The 14,776-nt window shown below is 35.4% G+C and overlaps 1 protein-coding gene across 7 annotated transcripts in view; it reads right to left on the reverse strand.

Moving 5' to 3' along the window:
* Positions 1 to 14,776, reverse strand: part of TAF2 (TATA-box binding protein associated factor 2) — a 155,635-nt gene that overhangs the window by 106,352 nt on the left and 34,507 nt on the right. For 5 of the 7 annotated variants that reach the window (XM_042972772.1, XM_007075587.3, XM_007075586.3 and 2 more), the window contains 7 exons: positions 13,873 to 14,027; positions 13,077 to 13,191; positions 12,391 to 12,500; positions 9,713 to 9,778; positions 8,122 to 8,374; positions 5,080 to 5,220; positions 2,379 to 2,489 (listed from right to left, as the gene is read on the reverse strand). In XM_042972772.1, the coding sequence (XP_042828706.1) occupies positions 2,379 to 2,489; positions 5,080 to 5,220; positions 8,122 to 8,374; positions 9,713 to 9,778; positions 12,391 to 12,500; positions 13,077 to 13,191; positions 13,873 to 14,027 (951 nt within the window). The remainder of the gene's footprint in view (positions 1 to 2,378; positions 2,490 to 5,079; positions 5,221 to 8,121; positions 8,375 to 9,712; positions 9,779 to 12,390; positions 12,501 to 13,076; positions 13,192 to 13,872; positions 14,028 to 14,776) is intronic. The other 2 variants (XM_042972770.1, XM_042972771.1) reach the window with 2 other exon arrangements.

Here is a 14,776-nt window from a genome sequence, read left to right on the forward strand (position 1 = left end):
TGGTTTATTAGAAATACGAATATATGCATAAAAGATTATCATATAAAATGGCTAATAACTAGGCTTCAAAGGGATTAAATTTTAGTCTTCTTGAAAACTAACTCAACTGGAATACTGAATTTTATGTTCTGCCAATTAATGAGATGTTAAAAAATTTTTTTAAATATTTCCCCCCTGCCGCCCCGACTCTCAACTTCTTTTTGGCATTTAATGTTTTGTATCTCTAATTTTACTTGTAGAAACCCTGTCATTTCTTCTCATGCACTTTTTAAAATTTTATATCAATGTAGTGAAACTTAAAAAAAAACAAATCCTTAACCAAAGCCCTCAGTAATAAATCATTTGTGGTTGGAAGTGAGGTGCTTTAAAAAACAGATAAAATGATTGATGCAATATTCTTAGGGATCCATCTAATCGCAACTGTTCTTAAAATTTTAATCCATTAATCTATAGATCTTTAAATGACAACCAAGTCTTTTTTTCCCAACCGCAATTTTTAACAGAATAAGTTTTGATATCAGACAGATCTGGGTTTAACTCCTGGTTCAACTCCTGGTTCTGCCACACACGTGACCTATTACCCTAAGTAAATCTTTATTAGCTTCTATCTCCTCACATGTAAATTGAGATAATAGTATCTATCTCACACATCTGATGCTAATCTTAATTTATTGCCACTAACCATAACACCTGATTAGCCTGCTCAAGATTAAAACAGATTGAGTCTTACACTGTTCTGCAAAAAATAATGAAGTATAAAGTTTAGTAATCTATCACTATGCTGCACCTTACAAAATCATTAATGACATATATGACTGCATCATGTAAAACAGCACGGTATACTAAAAAGATCACCACACAGATGGGCAGCAGCAGCACATAGCACAATTCCCAGATTATACTTGCTATGTAATCTTAAGACTCTCGACCTCTGTGGTTTGCTTTCATTTACCAACTACAGAATAAGTATGGTTTAAAGGAATTAAGGTAAGTGAAATCACTTCACAAAGTACAAGTACTGTACTGGGGCCACCATGATTTAAATTACATAAACACCCCCAAAACAAGAAAACTGACATAAACAAATGTACAAAGTATTTCCCCATTCCATCTTAATATAATCTGATTTGATATCATCCAAAATCCTAACCTTGTATCTTCAGTAAAAGAAATTCATGTGCAGAAGAAAGGAATGTTATAAATGACAAGTCAAAACAAATCAGTAGACTAGGAACAAATCTTACAAAATTTTTTTAACAGTATTCAAAAATGGAAAGAAAAAGTCTATCAACTATAATGTACTTTTAAAGCACTGATTTTTTTAAAGACTCTTTTTAGCTTAAATCTTTGTTATTCTACTGTGCTGAGGAAAAATTGGTCTTCTTGACTTTCGTTAATAATCACCATTTTTAATAAACATACTTATCACTTTTTCTTTACTCTTGTAATGTCTCATTAAACTTTCCATGAATTTGACTTATCCTACCAGATACATGTTTATATATCCTGTTCCCTCTTCCTAGAATAACCTTCCAAGACTGTCCCCATTCACAGACTGGGAAAAATCCTATTCATCTTTATGACTCAGTTTGAGGGTCATCACTTACATATAAAACTTCCCTGAGTCATTCTCTCTATAGCCTTGGAAGGTACCAGAAAACCGAATTCTCCTAGAAAACTGTGTATGTGTATTTCCACTATGGATGACTGTTGCTGTTTTACTTGTCTGATTTCTCCATCAGGTGGAATCTGTGAGGGTCCAGAATCAGACTGGGATATACAGCAGTTGATCACTAGATATTTAATGAATAAATGAAATTCTGGACAGCACTTACCATCTCTTCCTTCTATTTAAACACAGTACACTGCCTAGCATAGCATATAGCCTCAAAAACATTTGCTGATTGTTATAATAACAAGATAAAATGAATAGCACTCAATAGCTGTTTGCAAATAAATAAATTAATAAACACATACTGTGGTAAAAAAACAAAAGAGTTAAATTCATCAATGAACAAGTTATTCCGAGAGGAAACTGTTTTCTGTGCATCCCATGGTAAAAGAAAAAAGGAATAAAAATAAAATTGGGTTGTCAGACTTCACCAAAGCAAGTTTTAGTAGGCTCCCTTAAATTTGATACACTAATATCTCCATCTTATAACAGGTATGAGGAACATTAAAAAAACAACAAAAAAAAAAAACCCAAAAAACTAATCTTGGGTTGTTTTCCACTGGTCATTGTAATAAATCACGTTTGTATGTTTCTAACTGTAGAAATTTTAAGTACCATGGACTCAACAATGATTTCACAGTCTAAATATTCTTTAAAAATCAAACATCACTAGGTAGGTCTTATAATATTCATTAAAGTATCTTACCTTATTTTTTCTGTTGTCATTGTACTTGATTAAGTCTAAAATGAACGTTAAGACTTCTTTGGGACAAAGGTTGTGAACATCTCTCAATAAAGCCATTGCAACTGGCATAGTCTACAAAACAAAAACAAAAACAAACTTTTTTAAGCATATAACCTAACTCTTTCATTACTACAATTCACTGAAACATCTGGATAGAGCCTAACCCAACCCTTCTAATTCCCACCCCCTCCCACTGAGAACATGGACACTGCAACCAAAGAGCCGAGAAGCAAACCAAGGGAACTGCACTCTGTCACCTGTACGCCTTTGTCTTCATTTGTTAAACTATAGGTAATATAAATCCTATAAATCCAGTGGAAAAGGAAGAGGTTTTAACACCAGAGAGACTACTATTCAACTCCTACTCTACTTCCGAGATGGATGATTTTAGCTAACTGCTGACTTGAAAGCTTTCTTTCCTCACAACTGTTTTTAAGATGAAAGGATACAGCAGCTGAACGCCTATGACAGTTAGTAGAGTTCAATCATCAGTCCGAGAGACATTGATTCTGCAGCACCACCTCACTGTAAACCTAAAGAAAAATGGTAAATTATCTAAAATCCAGCCTAAGTTTCCCCTTTCCAAATTTTTGTAGGCAACTTTTCTAAGGAAGTGAAACCTGACTCACACAGCAGTAACCTTTACCAGTAAAACAAAACTATTTAAACTCAAGACGGAGCCACAGATGAATAGTCATCCAAGTCCTCAGTGTGCAAGGAGATCTGGACTATGCTCTCATCTGATTCAAGATAGTCAAATTTTCCAAACAGAGGGACAAATAGGAGGGTGGCTCCTTTGCTTGCATGAAGGACCAGAAGCAACAGGATAGTCAGTGTTACAACAGTGCAACAAAAGACACTGTTAATAAGAACAACAACTGCTATAAAACAATTTATTTTCCAAGAAATACCTTTCCTATGCCTGTTCTGCCTTTTTGGGACTCAAGTTTGGTTTAGACAGTAATCTTTTCTCTCTCTTTTCTGCCACTCAAAGTATTATGTGAAAGATAAACTGTTCTAAACGCATTAGTTTCCCAATGTTTTTGATGGCAACCTACAGTAAGAAATATATTTACATCCCAGTCTACACACACATAAATGTCATGTATACTAACTAAAAAAATAAAACCAAAAAACCCCTTATGTTTATTATATGTGCTGCATTCTGATACTGCCTACCATTTTATTTAAAAAGCAAACAAACCAAAACTTCCTAAATGATCTCATTCCCCACACTAATGGGACACAACTCTCAATATGAAACACCAAACTAAGGTATACAGACACACAAAGGCACAATGGAGGGGACATATTGGGAAGACACAGAAATTAACTTGTTTTCATACCACAAATTCGTGAAATGGCAACAGAGAACTGAGCAACAAGTAGTACAGAATGTTCAGTTGTGTAAAATAACAGGATGTCACAGACTACTTTGATTACATCAATACTGGCTTTCCCCAAACCTGGCTCATTCTGAATCTGTTCTGCTGATGAAATTCACTATAATTATATCGTAACTTCTACTCTCAGCAGGTGTCTCAATGTTGCTGGGTAATCTTTTACTTCTGCCTCTATCATACAAAATCTCACCTTACCTAATATCCCCCTCAGCATCTACCATTTCACTTCCTCTCAGCCTGCTTTCCACCTGCCTCAGAAAAAGGAATGTTCTTATCTCTTCTAAAATGAACTCCCGACTATGTCCCACCCTCTGCTCGTATCTTCAGAATTTACACTGCGCCTGCTCTTTTATATGCTGACTTGCTTCCACTTGAATATTTCATCTCTCCCTTTCCAAAGATACCTTTCTCTGTGCCAAACATGCCTCAAGTTTCTTCTCCCTGTATACAAAACAAACCCAAAATGTCCCTTTCTCAGCGCTGCTTTATCCTCAACATGTCTTTCTCATACTCTTCAACACCAAAATCATTAAATAGGCTTCGTTAGTTTTTTCTAATTCAACTTCACTCTTCCTTCTAGTCTGATCTACTTAATCTCACCTCTGCCTTCATTATTGCTTTAAATTACTCAAAACATTTCACAAATGATTTGCAAATTGCCCAAATGCTGACAACCGTTCCATTCCCATATCCCTTCCTAAAACAGTGACACCATCACACCACTTTGACTTTCTAGATTACTATTTATAAAAAATTTACTATGCGATAAATATAGTATAAAATGCTTTACATACTTGATTTATTTAATTCTAAAAAATATAAATTTTACAACTGAGTAAACTGAGGCTCAAAGGGTTAAGAAACTTGTCCTTATGAAAACTGAGAGCAGAGCTGGGACTGAAACCAGAGATGGATACTGTACTGGTCTGTCTCAGAAGGGCTGTCCACATTCTAGAAGGAATGCCATTAGAAGGCCTCACCCATACCTTGGTCCACCATGTAACCAACCAAAAAGTCAAATTATCCATTTTTATGTACTTTAGTATAAATGTGGATACAGAGTTACTTACACACAGCTCATAAATTCCACGAACAATCAATTAAATTTGGGGAGCATTTTGGAAGAAGAAAAACAAACAAAAGAACAAAGGCAGAACCTTTTATAAAAAAGTAAACACACCTGTTATTTAAATAGTCCCCAAGTTAAGCTGAGATATACAGATAGTGGCATAAAACAATCATAAGAAAGTAAACTGTACCTTCTGTAGAAAATAGCTTTGAAAGCTCATAAAGTTGTTTGTTTTCACAATGTTTGGACAAGTTTTACAACAAAACATTCTGGTAAAAAGTGACTTCATGGCTGGTGGTCCTGTCCATGTGCTTACCATTGAATTTGCAATCTGCAAATAATCAGAAAACGAAGTAATGTCCATCACCACTGAAAACATATTTTAAATAAAACAGCTTTTTAAAATTTATTAATACAATTGGATTAGTTTTCAACAATTTCAATTCTCAGAAATTTGATATCTTTAAGGCTTTTATTACCATTTCCAAAACAAACAACTCACCTCCCCGTAAAATTCCTATGTACACTTATAGTTATTTTCTACAATTTCTAAATTGGAGCATTCTTTTTTTTTTTTTTCCAGAGAGATTTGACATCTTTATTATGTTGAGATTTTTGGTCCTTTCATGTGGTAGGTCTCTCCAAGAATTTAGATCATCTTTTATTTCTTCCATTTGCGTTTTTTTTAATTTTTTTTTTTACTATATGAAATTTATTGTCAAATTGGTTTCCATACAACACCCAGTGCTCATCCCAAAAGGTGCCCTCTTCATTACCCATCACCCACCCTCCCCTCCCTCCCACCCCCCATCAACCCTCAGTTTGTTCTCAGTTTTTAACAGTCTCTTATGCTTTGGCTCTCTCCCACTCTAACCTCTTTTTTTTTTTTTTTCCTTCCCCTCCCCCATGGGTTCCTGTTAAGTTTCTCAGGATCCACATAAGAGTGAAACCATATGGTATCTGTCTTTCTCTGTATAGCTTATTTCACTTAGCATCACACTCTCCAGTTCTATCCACGTTGCTACAAAAGGCCATATTTCATTTTTTCTCATTGCCACGTAGTATTCCATTGTGTATATAAACCACAATTTCTTTACCCATTCATCAGTTGATGGACATTTAGGCTCTTTCCATACTTTGGCTATTGTTGAGAGTGCTGCTATAAACATTGGGGTACAAGTGCCCCTATGCATCAGTACTCCTGTATCCCTTGGATAAATTCCTAGCAGTGCTATTGCTGGGTCATAGGGTAGGTCTATTTTTAATTTTCTGAGGAACCTCCACACTGCTCTCCAGAGCGGCTGCACCAATTTGCATTCCCACCAACAGTGCAAGAGGGTTCCCGTTTCTCCACATCCTAACCAGCATCTATAGTCTCCTGATTTGTTCATTTTGGCCACTCTGACTGGCGTGAGGTGGTATCTGAGTGTGGTTTTGATTTGTATTTCCCTGATGAGGAGCGACGTTGAACATCTTTTCATGTGCCTGTTGGCCATCCAGATGTCTTCTTTAGAGAAGTGTCTATTCATGTTTTCTGCCCATTTCTTCACTGGGTTATTTGTTTTTCGGGTGTGGAGTTTGGTGAGCTCTTTATAGATTTTGGATACTAGCCCTTTGTCTGATATGTCATTTGCAAATATCTTTTCCCATTCCGTTGGTTGCCTTTTAGTTTTGTTGGTTGTTTCCTTTGCTGTGCAGAAGCTTTTTATCTTCATAAGGTCCCAGTAATTCACTTTTGCTTTTAATTCCCTTGCCTTTGGGGATGTGTTGAGTAAGAGATTGCTACGGCTGAGGTCAGAGAGGTCTTTTCCTGCTTTCTCCTCTAAGGTTTTGATGGTTTCCTGTCTCACATTCAGGTCCTTTATCCATTTTGAGTTTATTTTTGTGAATGGTGTGAGAAAGTGGTCTAGTTTCAACCTTCTGCATGTTGCTGTCCAGTTCTCCCAGCACCATTTGTTAAAGAGACTGTCTTTTTTCCATTGGATGTTCTTTCCTGCTTTGTCAAAGATGAGTTGGCCATACGTTTGTGGGTCTATTTCTGGGGTTTCTATTCTATTCCATTGGTCTGTGTGTCTGTTTTTGTGCCAAGGAGCATTCTTTTATGTTTTAAGAAAATACGTTTGCAAATGGCTTCTAGTCTGAATAAGTTGTCTTTGTCCACTTAGGCAAATATAATTCTAACATTTTAAATCTACCATATAGAATCATCACCAAGGATTTTAAATAAGGTTTTAAAATCTAACCTAATTGAAAAATAAGCCAATAACAGTGATAACATTTAAAGTCTGCAAGAATGCTTTCCAAAAACCGTATCTTATTGAAACTTTTAGTGTATATAAAAATCATGTCTGAAAAGAATGGATTTATAATTAACTTTAAATAGTCTATAACTTCATGGATCTGCTAAGAATTTAGCACAGAAGAGTCACAAAGATCTTTATAGAAGCAATGAAATTATATCAAAGAATATCACGTTTGTCCTCACATATCTAAGTAGAATGTAGGAATGCAACTACCCAATAATTCTCACTAAAAATAAAATGAATCTAAACCATTTACAATCTTCTGAGATGTTGGACAAATGGATTCAGCAGTGAGGAAGAAGAGTCACTTATGGGAATGAACCTATCATCAAGATGTTTTTTAAATACCTGGAACCCAGTATTTGTGGCCAAATTGTTGTCTGCATTTTTCTGGTTTTCATTTGTTCTACCTTCAGTTTTTTTGCATCTAAGGAAAAATATTTAGTTTTCTTAAGAAATTAACTTTTCTAGCATGTGAAATTATAGGACCTATCATTCTAAATTATGTATCACTAATATTGATTACTAAGCCCACACCATGAAATAGTCACCACCACGGGACAGTTAAGATGAACTGACTTCCTGTACTATAATGTAAAACATCAAACTAAGGAATTGCTCGCCAATTACATTCTTCGCTACAACGATGTGGTTGGCAATTCAATAAAATGGTAAAAAATTCTCTTTGGTTTTAAAATCTTACTTTCAGTTTGGCAATTATGAACTTTTAATGCATTATCCATGCTCAGGTCAAAACATGTTTCCTTCACATCAGTCTTATTACACATATTTGGCAAAAAGCTTTCAAGGGAATTGCTACCAAGTAAAATTAAAGACTATGGTAAATTTTAATTTATTTTCAGCTTTTGTTGTTGTTGTTTTAATATGTAGTAGTCATCCTGTTTTCTTTCCACCATATGTCATCTCACCTTTGCAAGGCAGAAGCAAGCTGACATTCTCACTCGGTAGAAACACTGCTCTTGTTCTAGTATGTCAGTGAGAGCGAGGCGAGATGCTGGCGTAGGGAATTTTTCCAAGGCCAGAATGGACTCTTGCTGTGCAACAACATCTCTTTCATAGCGGAGCTGATACTGCCACATAAAATCAGCTTGCTCAAACTCAACTTTCCTCAGCACTGACATATCTGGGTCTATCCTTATCCACAGCAAAGGGGAATCAGCACTGAAAGAAAATACAATTTTCTTTTTAATTTTTTTTCAATTTTATATATTTATAAAGTGAAAACAAAGCATTTGTTAAACAGATTCTCTTCTATACATGAAACATTCAAGACTGCCTGAAGTTTTACTCTTCATTTTTTTTAAACCACACTGACAACATTCTCATTATGTTTAATGTATTTCAATTTTCTCACAGTGGCTAACCTTTATCAATCTTGCTTAAACGTATGATACTCAAGGATACGAAGATAGCTGTCACAAAGAAATTCCATCTGAAAATGCTAATTTGGGGATTCTGACTTGTGATTATGTGATGTGAAAAAAAATCTCTTCATTTTACTGCCTAATAGACTGTGGCTGTAAATGCCACCTTTTCTTGGAAATCAATCTATGACAAAGAAATGAACTTATTTAACCAAATTAACTTGTTTAACTGATTTTTAACATTTTTTTTTAAATGTTAGATTCATGATCTTCATTTTCAAACAGCATGTTCTGAAATCACAGATCAAAGGCATATCATGAATTTATCCTCTAGTACTCTAGTACCTCTCAAAGTAACAAGCACAGTTTTAAAAATCTAGTCTGTGCCAACAATTTCATCAAAAGAACAGCACCTGAAATACTACTTTAATTCACCAAATACCAGTGGGTGCTTACTATAGGCAAGGCACTTGATATGGAAAAAGCACATAACTGATATATAAACAGCAATAATACTTGGCAACAAAGTTAGTAAATAATTAGATTTTTTTTTAATAATTAGATATTTTATACAAAACACACAGGCATAATATGGATGAGCAAAATGAGGTTTGAGCTACATTATATTTCTGTCAATTAATAAACATTACCACATAAAATTTAGAACAGCAATATTTAAATTGTATTTTGAAATCACAGGGAGCCTCAAAGTGCCCTGAAGCCTTGTCTAAAGACAAAAAGAATCTCTATCACCTGACAGCTCACTAGAAATGCCAACTATCAGGACCCACTAGTGAAGTACTGGATCAAAAACTGCATTGTGAGAAGATCCCCAAGTGACTGACATGCACATCAGAGTTTGAGAAACACTGCTCTAGAGGGCACCAGTGGAGCAAGGATACTGCCCACCCCATAACCATCCTGTAGTTCCTCTTAGTTTCGCCTGGGCCAGGCGAAATTGACTTCTCACTCTTTGGTTAATGACGATTTTATGTAAGATTTTATTTAAACAATGTTTCTATGGCCTTTCACAAGTTTTGAAAGCACTGATTTCAACACATTTATATACCTTTAGATGTGCACAACAAGATAAATGAGAATGCACAAAATATATCCCTAAACTCAAGTAACTTACTCCATCGCAGAAAGATCCATGTCAACTTCTTCTCCATTCATCAGTGGAATTTTTTTCTTCTTATTCCTACATTTAGGGAAAAGTAAGTTTACAAATGCACATTTCCAAATTGAAAGGAGATACAGAACAGCTGAAATTCAAATTGAAAACTGCAAGCAACGTTGTAAGATAGCTTGAGGAAGAAAGGATAGTGAGTGTAATGGAATTTAAACACACAAAAAAGTCTATAGTATTTAAGCTGAAGGGAATGAAGCCAATGACACTGAAATGTCTTCCCGATCAAAGTTTAACAAAAAGCAAAAATGTGTAACTAAACGTCAGGTTAAAGCATATATATATATATACTTCCAAGAACTGGTAAGTTGTTTTATACAGAAAAACAGATCAACAAAGAAATCCCCTAAAGTCCCCTACTACTATTATTGTATTATTATCAATGAGTTTATGTTTGTTATTAATTGTTTTATGTATTTGGGTGCTTCCAAGTTGAGGGCACAAATATTTGCAATTGTTAGATCTTTTTGATGGATAGATCCCTTAATTATGATATAATGCCCTTCTTCATCTCTTGTTACAATCTCTGTTTTAAAATTTAGTTTGTGTGATATGAGTCTGGCTACTCTGGCTTTCTTTTAACAACCATTAGCATGATAGATGGTTCTCCATCCCCTCAATTTCAATCTGCAGGTGTCTTTAGGTCTACAATGAATCTCTCATAAGCAGAGATGGACCTAGTTTTTTTTGTTGTTGTTGCTGTTTTAATCCATTCTGATACCCTACGTGTTCTGGTTGGAGCATTTACTTTATACAAAAGTGAAAAAATAACCAGGCCTGAAATGAGACATGAACAATTGTGAATATGTCCTCTAAGTGCAAGGTGTTGTCCTATAAGAAATGAAATATGTGATTAACTATAAAACATCCTAATAGTATTAATTAATATGTACAACTAACTAATATGAGTAAGATTTAGGGTAAGTCAAAACAAAAGCAACTGCTTCCATTCAGATTACTCTTGAATCATAAAATCTACTGGTTATACACTAAAAACTTGGGTGAAGACAAATTAACAGAGAACAGTCTTCCTGTGTTCCTCATACCAAAGAACACCCAAAAAACATATTGTTACTATAGAGAAAAAAACCTGAGGAAATGTTATGAAAAGGGTAGCAATCAGATGTTCCCAATTTCCAAGACAAGACAAAAGGAAAAGGGAATTTCAGTCTGAACCTAGAAAGAATTTTCAGAGGAAAAATGGTTCCAGGGAGATTTCAGAATCAACTGACATCCTCATTTGTCTGAGGTGACCTAAATGTAGTCATCGTGAGTGTAAGACTTCTGTTCCTAAAGTTTTGAGATTACTATACATTCCTCCAGGAAAGCACAAAAATGCTCCCATCTTTCACTATTCAGAATACATGCTAATTAATGGCTGAGTTAAAAAAGAATGGTAAAGAAAAAATGTATTAAATAAAAGACAAATGGTTGAACATTTTCACTGACAATGTACGTTTTTAAAAGACATCAAGAATGTTCTCTATGAGACGCCTGGCTAGTTCAGTTGGAAAAGCATGTGACTCTGGGTCTCAGGGCTGTGAGTTCGAGCCCCATGTTGGGTGTAGGATTACTTAAAATAAATAAATAAAGGGGGGCCTGGATGGCTCAGTCAGAGGAGCATGCGACTCGATCTTGGGGTTGTGAGTTTGAGCCCCATATTGGTTACAGAGATTACTGAAATAAGCAAAACAAAACAAAACGAAATGTTCTGTAAGGGCATGGTGATATAGAGAAAAGGGAGAAAGACACAGTAAAGAAAACGCAGGGGCTTTCTGTGACATATGTATTCAGCTCTTTCCTTTATACTCAGTAATCATTTCCCCAATATTTACTATAGATATTAATCCAATGAGACTAATAATAAACCTAAGTGGGATGCCTGGGTTGGCTCAGTCAGTTGAGCATTTGACTCTTGATTTACACTGAGATGATGATCCAGGGTTGTAGGATCGAGCCCTGTGTGGGGCTCCGTGCTGAGGGTGGAGCCTGCTTAAGATACTGTCTCTCTCCCTCTGCCCCTCTCTCCTGCTTACACTCTCTGGCTCTCTAAAAAAAGAAAGAAGAATAAACCTAAGCAACTTGCCTTGAATTTTTCCTGGCTCCAAAACACCAAACTACTTCCCCCTGTCCCTACAAAATAAGGATTCTTAAACTTAAATTTTCAAATTACTTAATTCTAAGGATAAAAATGTTGTCAAGAACAGAAAGCAAATAAGGGGCACCTAGGTGGCTCAGTTGGTTAAGCGTCCAGCTCTTGATTTCGGGTATCCGGCTCTTGATTTCAACTCAGTTCATGATCTCATAGCTTGTGGGTCTGAGCCCTGCTTTGGGCTCTGCACTGACAGTGCGGAACCTGCTTGGGATTCTCTTTCTCTCCTCTCTCTGCTCCTCCCGCTCTCAAAATAAACTTAAAAATAAACTTAAAAACAAACCAAAAAAACAAAGAGCAAATAAAAAATGTTTGGTAAAACCAACTTGAATGGAAGAAAAAAAGATACCAGATAACATGTTCTCTACTTCAAAATTTAGGTATACATTAGGATTTCTATTTTGGCATTTTAATCTGTGAGACTTATAGTTTAATTATCAACTTCAGTTTACAGTTATGATTCAATGCCTACCTTCTGCTTTTGGAATGACAGGGTATATCATGTTTAAGGCTGTTTTCTTCAATTTGCAACGTATGATTGAAGGATCCATCTAATTCCTGCACTGTCACTTTAAGTGGTCCCTTTAAAAAGAAACACACTGTTCAAAGATAATGCTCGGATAACACCAATATGTATTCTTATATGTACAGGTATTTTTATCAAGATATAAGATAATATTATACAAGATGTGTATCTGGAGACACAAAAAGGTAGTGCCAAAAGAGGGGAGAACTGGAATAATCTGTGTTCCCTGAAATTTTCATCTGTAACCTCTTCACTGACCCATCACTAACACTTGGTATTTTCTCAACTTCAATCTTTGCGAACAAAATCTCATTATGAAACTTCTAAGCAGCTTCCCACCCATAAGCCTGTCCTATACTGAAACTGAGAAGAAAGTAATGCAGGTCATCTTGGAAAAATTCTTACTTTTTAAATAAATTTTTTTATACATTTATTTATTTTTGATAGACAGAGATGGAGCACAAGTGGGGGAGGGGCAGAGAGAGAAGGAGACACAGAATCCAAAGCAGGCTCCAGGCTCCGAGCTGTCAGCACAGAGCCCGACGCAAGGCTCGAACTCACAAACCGCGAGATCATGACCTGAGCCAAAGTCAGATGCTTAACCGACTGAGCCACCCAGGTGCCCCTCTTACCACATATTTCTGAGTTCCAGGAGATGTATAATCCTGTTTTATTTCCAATTCCAAGACATTTCGTTTCCTATTAAATGCAAAACTTCCATAAAATTTTACCACTCCACTTTGGTCTCTGAAGAATTGTAAAGGAATTTTTGCATATTAAAATGAATATGTACTAAACACAAGGAATGACTTGTTACAGTAGGTAGCAATTTTCAAATGCATTCTTACCAGTTCAAAGCTTGAGAGCACACTTCACTGTAAACCAGGTGGCAAAGTATTCAAAATTTTTGTGAAAAATGTTTCCCCAGATTTAAACAAAATGTCTGAAACATTAACAAATTTGTGTTTTGAAAGAAGCAAAACCACTCTACTGGGGTTATTAATATAATAGTGCTTTGATACGAAAAAATGTAAAAATTGAGAGTTCCCAGATACCACTCAAGTTGTGCCAAGCTCTAACCACATCTAAGAGTGACCAAACACTACATCTTACAAGTAATCCTTCAGGCCTGTCTGGTGGATTATTTACCTCCCCCACCATCAAGCCTACTGTTGCACTCACACACTAAACAGTAATTCAAAATATGCCAAATTTTATAAGCGTGCGCGCGTGTGTGTGTGTGTGTATCTCAGTGATCAACAGGCACCTCAGCAAAAATGATTTACTCTTTCTGGTTATTTCTACTACAATTTAGAAGCTCAAATAGTTCTCCTTTGGTCTCCCAAATCTCTTTTTCCTCCTTCCCTCGACACACATAACCGTATTATTCCCTTCCCCTCCTTGTTGAACTGCTACTGAAAAGGATACACCCACTGTTTTATTAAAGGCTGGATGTCTTTGCCAGAGACATTTGAGATGGATTTCAAAAACCCAGATGTGGAAACCAACATCTGACTCCACATATGTGACTGGAACTTCTGCGATGAAGCAGTACTAGCCAAACTTAACAGTTTATTGAAAACCTATAATGATGAAAGCGTCGGTTAGTAAGTCTACATAACATAATACCTGTTGCCTTCAATTCTGTACTTCAATACCCACTTTTATTATGACTTTACTATAGTCAATTACAGAAGAGAGTAATTTCATATCTTACTATAACATAGGTAAGTTCCAGTTTTATTGCTTTTATTAGCAATAAAAGCATGCAAAGATTTAAACAGCCAGACTATGAAACTATTCTTTAACATAACTCAATTTTAACAACGTCCTGGACAAATAATGAACACTGTTTTTCAGGATTATAGTAACAATAGGTACTACCCATAATTTATTGTACCACGAGCTTTACAAAGACTATAAACATCATATTTAGCAAATTGAGAACATCCATTAAGATTTATACAACTCTACAAGTTTCTTTATGGACCACCTCTCATTAATATTTGTCCACTCTACAGGCAAGGTGAAGGACATAAAAGATTAAAGAAACTTAATTTTAAGGCAAACGTAAAATGCCTTTTAAAAAAAATTACTAAAAAGTTATTTTTCACTCACCTTTAAGAATGTTATCAATGGAAGAAAAATTGCTGAACATTCATAATACATTTGGTTTCTACTACGTCAACCAGTATATCTCAAGTATTTACACCACAACTTGCTTAAAATATATGGCAGAACTTAAGAGCAAAACTCACTATCTTTTAGACGTAGGTTTCCTTTTTTCTCTTGAAAACATTCTAAATGGCACTTCAACCTTAGTAATTTATGT

The sequence above is a fragment of the Panthera tigris genome, chromosome F2, assembly GCF_018350195.1.
Source record: "Panthera tigris isolate Pti1 chromosome F2, P.tigris_Pti1_mat1.1, whole genome shotgun sequence".
Lineage (NCBI taxonomy): Eukaryota > Metazoa > Chordata > Mammalia > Carnivora > Felidae > Panthera > Panthera tigris.